Here is a 12,932-nt window from a genome sequence, read left to right as displayed (position 1 = left end):
ATCAATGCATATAACTTAAACTCGTGAAAACAACAAGTTTTAACCACCTTTAGTTTATAAGTTGTACTTGCACTTCGCACTAATAGTTGTTTAACTGCTACATTGCTATAAATTTGTATGTGCTTGCTTTCATCTAATTTTCACCTATATATGGTCCAGACTAAAAACCAAAACAATATGATTTTTTTTATCACTAACGCTCTGGGATATTTGATAAAAACTTATTAGCATGGTACGTAATCAGCACATGTCCGTTTTCCATCGCTTTCACATACCCAAATATGAGTCAAAAGACACCAAAGATAGGATTTAAAGAAAGAATAATACAGCACAGATTTCTTTTGCTACCACGTTGTACCAGTGAATCTTTGTGGATTGTGGTGGTTAAAGAGGAGCCAGTACACCAGAATCTTCTAGTGTTTTTGTTTTAAATTTTTTTAATTTCATTTCATCAACTCTTTTTCCCTTTTCTTTGTTCTATCTTGTTAGTATGTGTTTAGTCTTTTTTTTAATTATTTATTTCACAAGGGCTGTCTGGTAGCAACAACTTAATATTTTTCCTACACAAAGTACTTCCTTTTCACAAGGTCTGTCTGTAGGAATGTCTTTTCCTTTTTGCTTTGTGTTTTTTTTAGTCCTTGCAATTAAGAATTATCACTTCTCAGTTCTGAAAAACAAATTATATCATTGTACTTAGACCTCCTATTTGCAATAATAGTTGCTTTAACCTTAATTTAAAGTGCTAATACAGCAAGTGGCCAGCAACAAGAATCTATAATCATACACAGTGGCACTGACACTGAAGCTTCCAATAATTGGAAGAACAATGTTCCCTATAGTACACCAGCTACAAAAGCAAAAATGTACAAACAAAAGAAACTACAGTGTCCAGATTGGAACTAGCCAATAGCCATCGTCCAAAAATGAGAAGATTCACTCATTTCTGAGAATTGAAGTTCATTCAAAGTCATCCTACAAAGTAAACCATGCAGAAGACATGTTATAATTTCACAATGAGGCACCACACTCTTTGAATAAAAAAATCCATCATCATTGTTGAAATTACAACATATTAAGCTTCGGATCACACCATATTCAAGAAATTGGACTCATCTAAGTTAAGAAAATTTCTAAAATACCTCCCCATAAGTGAAGGCCTGGGAAAATAATGCATTTACACTCTTTTCAACCAGAATAAAGTTTTGACCATTGACACTAACCTAATCAGGTACCCAGCTTTCATTATCCTATACTCCGCATACCAAAATAAGTTCATTAAATCAACTCAGCCTCAAAATCTTTTATATAAAGTAGCTATCGCCTATTGGTTGAGGTTGACGCCGCATCCATTATCAATTCCATGTTATATATATAGACATTGTTAATCATTTGAAAGATTAGAACGGTCTGCTTGGCAAGTGAGAGGTACCACACGTTGCCCTGGTTGTTGGATTGAAGATAACCTCGATGCTGCTGTTTTCCAACCCACTTTTACACCAAGCAACGTTACTTATCTCTGTGGCTAATGTGGCCAACTCATGGCTTGAAAACGATGGAGGCTCAGCATAGTCAACAAACTCAGGCCCCAATAGTGAACTTCCATTACTTTCTTGATTGGCATTGCCACAACAGCCATGGGCGCATTGGTGAGGCACTAATCTGTCAGTGAAAGCTCCTTCAAGCAATTTGCTTATCCCAAGATCCGGTGCTTGGATAGGAGTTAGCCTTGGAGTTTGCAGTTGAGCTTCTGGGGCATTCAAAGAACCATATACGCTAAAAGCACTTATACGAGCCACAGGACGGAAGAGAGTACAAGGATCATTTGCTGCTGCATCACTCCGTTGAACTTCTCCTTGACTCTTATCCTCATAATGATTATCTTCTTGGTTTTCCTGAGAGCTAATATCTTTTCCTTCAATAGCTTTCAAAGAATTCACATCTCCGCATGATTGGGTTTCCTCAGATGATGCTTTTGATTTTTCAGCACTAACATCCTCCAGGACATTGCTCGAGTCACTTCTTAACTTACCAAGTTCAGCACAACGGCGCCTCAAAGTTGAATTCCAATGATTTTTAATGGCATTATCTGTTCTACCTGGCAAAAGCCTTGCAATTGACGCCCATTTGTTCCCATGAATAGAATGGGCCTGAAGGATAATCCGATCTTCTTCATCTGTCAAGAGTGGTGGAATTGTTAGTTTCATTCATCAGCTATGTATATAAGCTTGAATAACAATAATTGCTTCTTAGATCAGAACCTACGGGTGATACAACTGGAAACTAAGAAGCATATCTAGTTTGATGTAAGCACAAAATCTTCACATAAGTATATGCAGAACTCCACATTTAACAGCAAGTATCATAGATGCTAAGAGGAGAAGATGCGGGAAGCGAGGCTGAGATGGTTTGGGCATGTGAAGAGGAGAGATACAGATGCTCCAGTGCGGAGGTGTGAGAGGTTGGCTATGGACGGTTTCAGGAGAGGTAAAGGGAGGCCGAAGAAGTATTGGGGAGAGGTGATTAGACAGGATATGGCACAATTTCAGCTCACCGAGGACATGACCTTAGATAGGAGGTTGTGGAGGACCCAGATTAGGATAGAAGGCTAGGTGGCTTATCCTTTCACCATAGTAGTTGCAGTTTTGCTCATTTGTTTATTGCCATTTGATTTCTGCATTTGAGTCTTTGCTTATATTTGTTGAGGGTTTTGTACTTTGATTATCTTATTTATCTATAGTAGTTAATGCTCTTTTCTTTCCGGACTGTTCTACCATGACTTTCTCGCTTTTGTGATTCCTTGTTTTCATATTGTTTGCGATATGCTTGGCCCTATCTGACCTTTTGTCTTGTTTTCCTCTCTTTTCCTCTCTTGAGCCGAGGGTCTTTCGGAAACAGCCGCCCTAAGTTTCAAGGTGGGGTTAGGTCTGTATACACTCTACCCTCCTTAGACCCCACATGGTGGAATTATACTGGGCTTGTTGTTGTTGTTGTTGTTGTATCATAGATGCTAAGAGGTTTAAATGTTAACCACGGGGAAGGACCTAAGTCATCATTGCTACTTGGTCGGTATTATCAGCTTCTAGTTAACTCCACATGTATTCTTCTAAACTGCAAACTTATCTGGTATCTCACAGAGCTATGCTTTTTAGTGAAGAGTCAAAAGAAACAAAAATACTTCTTTCCTTCCATTTTGTGACAACGTTTAGCTGGGACGGAGGTAGAAAACATAAAAATGATTGTTGCAAAGTTAGTTTGCTGAAAAACATCCTCTCAAAAGCTTAAGAGCCCGTTTGGATTGGCTTATAAGTTGCTTATAAGTTGTTTTCAGCTTTTTTGAGTGTTTGGCTGGCCAGCTTAAAGCCATTTTGTGCTTAAAATAAGCCCAAAAAATTAATTGGGCCCGTTTCGCTTAGCTTATCTAAAGCAGCTTATAAGCTAGAAACAGCTTATAAGCTCAAAAAAATAAGTTGGGCCTAAAGCAGCTTATAAGCTAGAAACAGCTTGTAAGCTGCTTTTTTTAAGCCCATCCAAATAGGCTCTAAATATGTATAGTTTAATTAAGTTAAAATCTTAAAATGTGTGAAATTTGCACAGAATAGGAGTATCAACAAGTAAGACTGTCAAAAGTAATAGAGGTTGAGAAGAGCCATCAAAGGCATAACACTACTCTGCATAACCTTGTTCATTAATTTGCAGCAACCTATTTGTAGTCAGTTTTAGTCTAATTATAAAATGTGTACATTTGGACGCTCAGAGGGATAAAGATATGCGAAATGAGGGGTCCTTGCTTTGCATGGATGAAGCAAGGCAACTTCGAAGAAGTGTACACTTTACGAAGCGATAAAAAAAGAAACGGTAGGTTAATTGAATTTGAAGCCTTCTGCTATCTCATACTAGGATTTCTCTTCAGATATACTTTAGTCTTCTCTTCGTTGTCTTTTTATACTGCCTCTAAGGTTTGCAGCGATTCCTCTTCTATTATTAATTTCTTTTCTTGTTTGGCTTCTTTAGTGTTTAGTATTATTCTCTTCTTCAGAAAACTTCTTCTTCTTCTTCTTCTTTTTCTTTTTCTGTGTGCAAGTCTTCTTCTTCTTCTTCTTCTTCTTCTGCTTTTGGACTTTCACTTTTAAAACCACTGGTTTTAATCATGGCGAAGTTCTCAAAGCTGAGTGCTTTTTTATCTTCTACTCAAGAGTTATTCCATACTGTCATGATTTACATTTCCAACTTTTATAGGACCTAGTCAGTCCATGATTCAATAACATTGAGTCTCAAGACTAGTGCAGAAACCTAATATTATATTCTAGTACAAACTTAAACTCTTCCTCTCATGGTATTAGAGCAACCTAAAGGTGAGCTACTCCTAACGATCAGCTATCTACTTCTCGAGAACGGGGGTAACAGGGTCACGTGGCCAGTCACAGTGGTAAAGATACTTGGACTTGAGTATGATGCCTAAAAGTTATAACTATCAGGACACAAGGACTAGCTGAGGATGAAAATACAATTGCAAGTTTCAACAAGCACTTTTGCACTTCAGACTATATCATCATCTCTTAGATTCTTCGTTATGCTGTCTCTTGATTTAGGATTTGACAGGCAGGGTTTCTAAAAGCCACCCATGCTTTTCCACTTTAAGCTTAAACCAGTGCCACCGTAAAAAAGCATCACTGAACTCGTTTAAGGAAAAATAGAGTACAATGTTCAGACTTTGGGAAGATTTACACTCTTAACTTCTAAAATTTAACAACACTAAGTAGAGGTCTACTTTGTGTACCTTTTTTTTTTTTTTTTTGTGAAAGGTAATAACTACTTTGTGTACCTTTTAAACACAAAATAACACTGGATATTTTATTTTTTCAGCTCTGTAAATATGTTTTTTGGATTTTTATCCCGCCCTATAAGTATGCTATTGGGTCTATCTCCTTTCCTTTTTCACCAACAACATGTAACCCTTTTACAGCAGAAGGAACCAAAAGAATGGAACATGGCAACAATGTATGTGGCACAGGTGATCACTTGAATGATCCCGGACTTAAACATAAATGCTTCTGGACATTGGTAACATCAAGCCCTGATCCAATCCTGCCTTCAAGGTTATCTAATTTATCACTACATAATTTCCAATCTAAGATCATCAGATCTCTCAAGAGCGGTTAATACCTTCTGTACTGGGATTTATTTACCTTAAGTTGAAAATTCAAACTTAAATCTGGACACAAATTAAAAATCCAAACTTTCGTCGAACTAAACATCAATACACTACAAAATCACAAGTCTACACAACCATGGTGAATACCTTCTGCTCAAGATTTTACCAACCTTTGGTTGAGATTCCAAACTTTGCTTGAACTTAACATCACTTGTCTACAAAATCACAAGTGGAAGCTACATTCCACCAGAATACTCAACTATGGTTAATACTTAATACCTTTAGTCCGAGATTTTCATAACCTCAGCTAAAAATAATCTGGACCTCGGGGAATCCAACTATACTTGAGCTAAACATCAAATACGTTACAAAATCACAAGTAGAAACTACATTTCACCGGGAATAGTACAAATTTGGTCACTACCTTACTGTCAGGTTCAAAATCCAAACTTTACATGAACAGAACATCAATACACTACAACATCACAAGTAGAAACTACAATTCACTGGAATATTCAACATTGGTCAATACCATACTGCCAAGATTTTCTTGACCAGAAGTCAAAAATCCAAACTTTACCTGAACAGAACATCAATACACTACAAAATCACAAGTAGAAACTAAATTTCACTGTGAATATTCAACATTGGTCAATACCTTACTCTCAAAATTTTGCTGACCCCAGCTTCAAAATCCCACCTTCACTCAAACTAAACATCAATGCTGGACAAAATCACAAGTAGAAACGAAATTTCCATCATTTAAAATAAAGCCCCTTTTACCAAATGGTCACACACACATACTAAGAATTGTAACTTTGCTCGAACTAAACATAAATACACTACAAATTCCCAAGTGCAAACGACATTTCGCCTAAATAAACAACTATGGCAAAAAAAAAAAATCTAAACTTTAATCTTGACCCCAGGTAATCTAAACTTTGCTTGAGCTAAACATCTATACACTACAAAATCACAAGTAGAACCTACATTTCACCGGAATATTCAACATTGGTCAATACCTTATTCTCAAGATATTATTGACCCCAAATTCAAAATCCCAACTTCACTCAAACTAAACATCAATGCTGGACAAAATCACAAGTCAAAACTACAATTCAACGAAACATTCAACATTCATCAATACCTTACTGTCAAGATTTTATCGACCCTAGGTTCAAAATCCAAACTTTGCTTAAGCATCAATACACTACAAAATCGCAGGAAATTAGATTTCCCCGAAATATTCAACTATGATAAAGACCTTACTGTCAAGATTTTATTGACCCCAAGCTAAGACTCCAAATTTTGCTTGAGCTAAAGATCAATACAGTACAAAATCACAAGTAGAAACTACATTCCACCGGAATATTCAACATTGGTCAATTCCTTACTCTCAAGATTTCATTAACCCCAAATTCAAAATCCAAACTACTCTAAGTAAACATCAATATACTACAAAATCACAAGTAGAAACTACATTTCACTGGGAATATTCAACTACGGTCACTACCTTACTATCAAGATTCTCTTAACCCCAAAGACAAAATCCAAACTTTACTCGAACTAAACATCAATGCTTTACAAAATCACAAGTAGAAACTAACTTTCCATAATTTAAAACAAACCCCTTTTACCAAACAGTCAAAAGAGAAAAAAACATGGGAATTTCAAGTTACCAGTAAAGGGTTTGCATTTAACAGCACGATCAAGCTGATATTACAAGTAGAAACTACATTTCACTGGAAATATTCAACTATGGTTCATACCTTACTGTCAGGATTTTCTTGACCTCAGGTTCAAAATCCAAACTTTGTTTGAGATAAACATCAATACACTACAAAATCACAAGAACTTATATTTCACCGGAATACAACTATGATCAATACCTTACTATCAAGATTTTACTAACCCCAAGTTAAAAATCCAAACTTTACTCGAACTAAACATCAATACACTACAAAATCACAAGTAGAAACTACATTTCACCGGAACATTCAACACTGGTATTACTGCCAAGATTTTCTTGAACACCAAGTTAAGAATCCAAACTTCGCTTGAGCTAAACATCAATACACTGCAAAATCACAAGCAACTATATTTCACCAGAATATTCAACTAGGTCAATACCAGAAGTCAAGATTTTACTTATCCCAGGTTCAAAATCCAAACTTTACTGCAACTAAACATCAATACTGGACAAAATCAGCTATGATCATTGATCAATACCTTACTGTCAATATTTCATTGACCCCAAATTCAAAATCAAAACTTTACTCGAACCAAACATTAATGCTGGACACAGGTCAAATCACAAGTAGAAACTATATTTCCATAATTAAAACTAAAACCCCTTTTACCAAATAGTCACACACAAACAAACAAAAAAAGAACATGAAAACTGAAAATTACCAGTAAAGACTACAGTAAAAAATTTACTGACCCCGAGTTAAAAATCCCAACTTCACTCAAAACTAAACATCAATGCTGGACAAAATCACAACTAGAAACTACAATTCACCATAACATTCAATATTCATCAACATCTTACTTTCAAGATTTTACTGACCCCACATTCAAAATCCAAACTTTACTCTAACTAAACATCAATACACTACAAAACCACAAGTATAAACCAAATTTCCATATAAAAAAAGCATAGGAAATAAAAAGTTACCAGTAAAGGGTTTCCTTTTAACAGAAGGATCAAGCTGATTACACCATCTCAACCTACAAGATTTCCCTGATCTGCCTGGAATTCCTCTTGCAATCAAACTCCAATTCCTAGCACCAAAATTACTAACTAAACGACTAAGTATAGAATCTTCTTCAGGTGACCATGGTCCTTTAACACGTTCTAATGTTGTTGTTGTTGTTTTCTTTCTATTTTGGTCACTTCCATCTTCTAACATTAACACTTCCTCTTCATCACCCCCATAACAACCGTTAACGGCGATGGTAACTTCTTGAATTTCCGGTGTGTCGTTTTCCATCCTTTTTTTTTTTTTTTTTTTTTAATAGTTTGTGGGGTTTTAAAATTTGAGTTTTTTTGTGTGAGTTTGGGTAGTAGTACCCGCCTAGTGCTAACTGCAAAACAGGTGAAGGTAGGTATTATAGAGAGAGTGAAAGACAGCTAAGTCCTTCGAAATTTGTTAGCTTTACCCTTTTTACCCTGTTGAAAATTGCACCGTTTGTCCTTAAAATGGGTTGGTCTTCTATTTTGGCCCTACAGCAACCGAACTTATGTCTAGTAGGATATAAATTCTTTAGAAACTGAAGTCGTGTCTGGACATAACTTATGGAATATTATGATATGAAAAATATAAATTTATGCTTATGATTTTTTTTGTTATGAGAGGCATAAAGTGCAAATGACCCTTTAACTAAACTACCCCTTTTTTTTTTGCACACGTCCTTTACGGGCTTTGAAGCCTGACTAATTCGAATTTAATCCACGTAAGGCAAAATTTATATTTTTATAATTTACAATAAGTTCAACATGTAAGACAACTGAATGTACCTCGAGATGGTGTCGAGGAACCGACAGACCTTTTCGAGCACAAGAGAGATAATTGAGAGATATAGTTAGTCTATTTGTTCTTTTTCTAGAAAAATGATTTCACCCCTGATAAAAATGTATTTAATTAATAAGGTAAAACAAGTAATATCTCGTGCAAGGCAGAGGAAAGGGGAAAATACTCCCTACTAATGATTTTTTGGCTTCCAAAAGTTAAAGAGTTTGGAACCTTCAATTAAAGGTAAAGAGGTGTTGTTCATCCCACTAAAACTATTTTTTTTTTCATTTGGTATTCGATATTCACATCAGATCCCGTTTAATTTGGATTCGCGTCGGTAGGGCCCATTCGGGACGTAGCGCTCCCTACCAAAAAAAAATTCCGTACTAATGGCTCAAACCCGAGACATCTAGTTAAGGAAAGAGCAGCCCCTTCTTCCGCAACACATCATTCGGTGGTAAGGTACCATTAGTTTATGTCTTTGTAAAAGCCATATGGCTAAACTCAAACTCGTAATAATACAATTATTCAAATCCTTGACTTTAATTTTTCCTTTTTTGGGGCTACTAAGATACTTTTATGGAGTAATAGTACTAGGTTATTACACATATTTAATTGTCTAGGGTCTGTAGTTTCCAAATAGTTATTTTCAAAAGAAAATATATTACTAAAGGAGATGGTAAAAATCATTATGTATTAACTATAATATTGTATTAGTTGAGCTTAAATAAAAAAATACAGTCAGTAATAAGCATTCATATAGATGACTCTAATTTGTTTGATAATGAGGCATGGTTATTAGTGTTATAGCATTGTCTCATTAGAAATTTGGTTGTATGATTTTGCTCTCTTTTATATTGCAAAGTTCACAGACAACTTTATTTGTATTCTTGTTTCTCAACTACTTTAGTGAAAAATCCAATTAGTGAAAAGTGATAAAAAGAAATATCATGTGCTGCACAATGTGTATTATGAGTTATGACTCTCTCAATCATCATAATTTTACTAAGTAGGCGTTTGGACATGCGATTTCATCTCATGAGATGAAATTCCAAATCATCCAAAAAGGCATGATTTGGGATTTGAAATCATGATTTCAAAAAATATAAATGTAAAATTTGATCCATACATTTATATTTTGTAAAAAAAAGACCCATAAGTTGGTAGATATATTTACCAATCATGTTTACCAACCATTTGTATTAAATATTAATCTGCAAGTTTGTAAAATATATTTACCAATCATGTTTACCATGTGGGAGGATTATATTAAAGTGTAGTTACATATGTTAAATTTTCCTTTTTATTGAACTAATGTTTGATCAATTGATGTTGTATTTTTTAGAAAGGCCTTCTATTAGCGTATTAATTTTATTATGAACTATGATTTAGTTATTTGGTAAGATTGTATAAGAATTGGGAAAATTTTAATGGTTTTCACAACTTGTGGGGTTTTTATGTTTATAAAAAAACTGCAACATAAGAAATCCAAATTTCATGTCCAAACATGATTTCATCTCATGATTTCATCTTGTGATTTCATCTCATGCTTTCAAATCATGTCTAAACGGCTCCTAAGTGCTAATTTGTTATTCTTTCATATCACTGTGAGAGGCCTAGCTACGCGTACATGGATGCTTATGACATTCTTTTGATTGTGTGATAACATTTAGATTTAATTTGAAATTTGTTGAGTCAATTATGCTTATGTAGAGATTGCATTCGATCAAAATCACAAACATGGAAAACTAGGTGAAAATAAATTGAAGCAAACAACAAGTCCCACGTAAAAGAAGAAGAATCTTTATTCAAGTCTCAGTGGAAAAAGAATCGGTACAAACATATGTCCCAGGGAAAAATATCCCAGCAAACCCAAGGAATTAAAAATTGAATGCAAACTCTTCACAAACAACAAAGTCGTTTGTAAAAATGTACTTTATAAAAAAACAAAAGGTGCAAAAGCAATTTAGAAAGAAGAAGGAGATGGAGCAGGAGCATCAGCAAAATCTTCAGCCGCACCACTGCTTTGCAACTCCATTGCGGCACGGTGTGGGTTGGTCCTCTGCTTGTTGCACAGGTCGGGCAAGTATACTCCTGCACATTTCACCAAATAAATTAATTGAAAAGCTCAAAATTAACGTGATACGATGAGACAGAATGCAATAAAAACAAAGATAGGAAACGAGCTATTCTGAGAGCCACTACTTGATTTAAACCGAGAAATCTTTAAAAAAAATTGAAAGAAAAAGATTGACGAGTATGAAGTTATGAATCATAAAAGGTTATGAATCTAACTAGTTCAACCTATTGTATTTTAAGATTTTGTGTTGAAACGAAGGCATCATTATTAGTCTTATACTTTTAAAGAACCCAGTTTTCTTCTTCATGATCCAAAATCATGTCATGCCTCAACAAGAAACACAATCTTATGAGGGTTGAAACCATTTTTTAATTAATTCATGACTTTGCATTGAATTTAGGGCTTCTTTCATTTTTGGCCTGTCCGCAAACTTAATTACGGGCGCTAGCCGAAATGAACAAAACCTATACAATGATTATGTATATTTACGTATATTTATATTTAAATATACAAAACCTATACATTTGTTGGCTGTTTTGTAAATTAGATCACCATTGGATTGTAATTATCTCTTAAATTAATACCAAGGAGATATAGTTTGAATATCGAAACAATATATTTCGTTAATACAAAATATATATAGACACACACACAGATATATATATATATATATATATATATATATATATATATAACAGTGCAAGAATTAAAAGAGAGATTAAAGTTATTACCTTCACCGGCAGCCAAGTTGAAGTAAAGGTCAACAATATTGGGGCATTTTTGGTAGCAAGCTGGAGAGCATAGCTTGGAGGTAAACTGAGCCTCAAGCAAAGAATCAGAAGAAATTCCAACAGAGTTTCTATCAACACCACAAGCCTCAACACATTCATCTGACTCAATGTGTTCTCTCATGTTTCCAACAATAACCTCTGATGTCTTGCATGTGTACTCACATATCCCATCTTCTGTTGTTGATTTCTCCAATAAACACCTCTTCCCTGATGATGCAATTGAGAATGCACAAACACCATTTGGCAAATTCTCACAAATAACCTCCCCTATATTATCAACAAACAAAAAAAAAACACAAAAATTAGCTATAATAAGGATATGATCATCAAAATTGACTCTTTGCATGTGCATGAAGAGAAACAGATCTAGAACGGTTCAACTGAACTCATTGTTTTCACAATTTTTAAGAAACTATGACTCTGAGTAGGCGTTTGGCCATAAATTCAAATTATTCTCACTTGGTTTGGAATTTATGAAGCTAGAGTTGTGTTTGGTTATACTTTTTGCAAGGTATAGAAGAGAGCATTTGGATTTAGAAAATGTAGTTGAAAAATAGGTCTGGAGCAATTTTTCAAATTTGGAATCCAACTCCAAGTTGGATTTCAAAATTTTATAACCAAACACTGATTTTGAAATAAAGTGAACAATTATTCCGGAAATAAGTAAATAATTCTCATGGCCAAACAAGCCCTTAAATTCTAGATTTGCCTGTGTATGAAAAAAAGAAAGAAATTAGATATATGCGCAACGTGCATGAATAGAGATAGATTGATCAAGAGAGGTTCAACATAGATTGATCAAGAGAGGTTCAACTGGACTCAATGTGTTCACAATTATTAAGAAATCAATGATTCTAAATTATGAATTCACTTTTGTGTGTGAAGAAGAAAAGAAAGTTAGATATGCATAACGTGCTTGAAAAGAGATGGATCTAGAGGGATTCTAAATCATTATTTTCAGTCATTATAAGAAATCAAGAAGTACTCACTTTTGTATGTAGCAAGAGCTACTTGGAGGAAAAGGGAACAGGTAAAGAAAATGATCAAAGATGATTTCATTGAGGAGGCCATTTCTTCTTCTTGTTTTGGTTTTCTTTTGTTATTGTATTTTGTGTTGTTGGGAGAACTAGAAGAAGAAATGGAGAAAGAAATGTTTTTTGGGGTTTGTGAGATGAGTTTGAATGAAGGCTTTCTTGACTTTATATAGGGAGTTTAGGAAGAGAGAGGAGAAATTCAAGATGTGTTATGACCTTCAAAAAACATACAAATGCTTGGTAACCAGCCAAGTTAGTTGTTTAATTTTTCTTTGGTGAGGATTATTTTAAATATTTGATGATCTTTTTCCTTTTTATAAGTTCAAAGTTTGAACTTATAAATCATATTAATGCACGTAT

The 12,932-nt window shown here is 34.5% G+C and overlaps 2 protein-coding genes across 2 annotated transcripts; both read right to left on the bottom strand.

Moving 5' to 3' along the window:
• Positions 1-1,029: 1,029 nt before the first annotated feature.
• LOC132057040 (transcription factor MYB1) lies at positions 1,030-8,286 on the bottom strand. Its single transcript, XM_059449480.1, has 2 exons — positions 7,830-8,286; positions 1,030-2,173 (listed from the first exon to the last, which is right to left on the bottom strand). The coding sequence occupies exons 1-2, from the start codon at positions 8,143-8,145 to the stop codon at positions 1,398-1,400; spliced, it is 1,092 nt and encodes a 363-aa protein (XP_059305463.1). The 5' UTR covers positions 8,146-8,286; the 3' UTR covers positions 1,030-1,397.
• Positions 8,287-10,454: 2,168 nt separating this feature from the next.
• LOC132058463 (uncharacterized) lies at positions 10,455-12,719 on the bottom strand. Its single transcript, XM_059450956.1, has 3 exons — positions 12,528-12,719; positions 11,479-11,805; positions 10,455-10,761 (listed from the first exon to the last, which is right to left on the bottom strand). The coding sequence occupies exons 1-3, from the start codon at positions 12,607-12,609 to the stop codon at positions 10,634-10,636; spliced, it is 537 nt and encodes a 178-aa protein (XP_059306939.1). The 5' UTR covers positions 12,610-12,719; the 3' UTR covers positions 10,455-10,633.
• Positions 12,720-12,932: the final 213 nt, after the last annotated feature.

The sequence above is a fragment of the Lycium ferocissimum genome, chromosome 5 (genome assembly GCF_029784015.1).
Source record: "Lycium ferocissimum isolate CSIRO_LF1 chromosome 5, AGI_CSIRO_Lferr_CH_V1, whole genome shotgun sequence".
Classification (NCBI taxonomy): Eukaryota; Viridiplantae; Streptophyta; class Magnoliopsida; order Solanales; family Solanaceae; genus Lycium; species Lycium ferocissimum.
This window is presented reverse-complemented; position numbering and strand designations above follow the sequence as displayed.

Coding starts and splice junctions, on each gene's coding strand:
- LOC132057040 (XM_059449480.1), bottom strand. CDS start 8,145: ATGGAAAACGACACACCGGAAATTCAAGAAGTTACCATCGCCGTTAAC. Junction 2,174..7,829: donor TAAAAGGAAACCCTTTACTG/GTAACTTTTTAT, acceptor CACTCTTGACAG/ATGAAGAAGATCGGATTATC.
- LOC132058463 (XM_059450956.1), bottom strand. CDS start 12,609: ATGGCCTCCTCAATGAAATCATCTTTGATCATTTTCTTTACCTGTTCC. Junction 11,806..12,527: donor AGCTCTTGCTACATACAAAA/GTGAGTACTTCT, acceptor TTGATAATATAG/GGGAGGTTATTTGTGAGAAT. Junction 10,762..11,478: donor CAACTTGGCTGCCGGTGAAG/GTAATAACTTTA, acceptor TGAAATGTGCAG/GAGTATACTTGCCCGACCTG.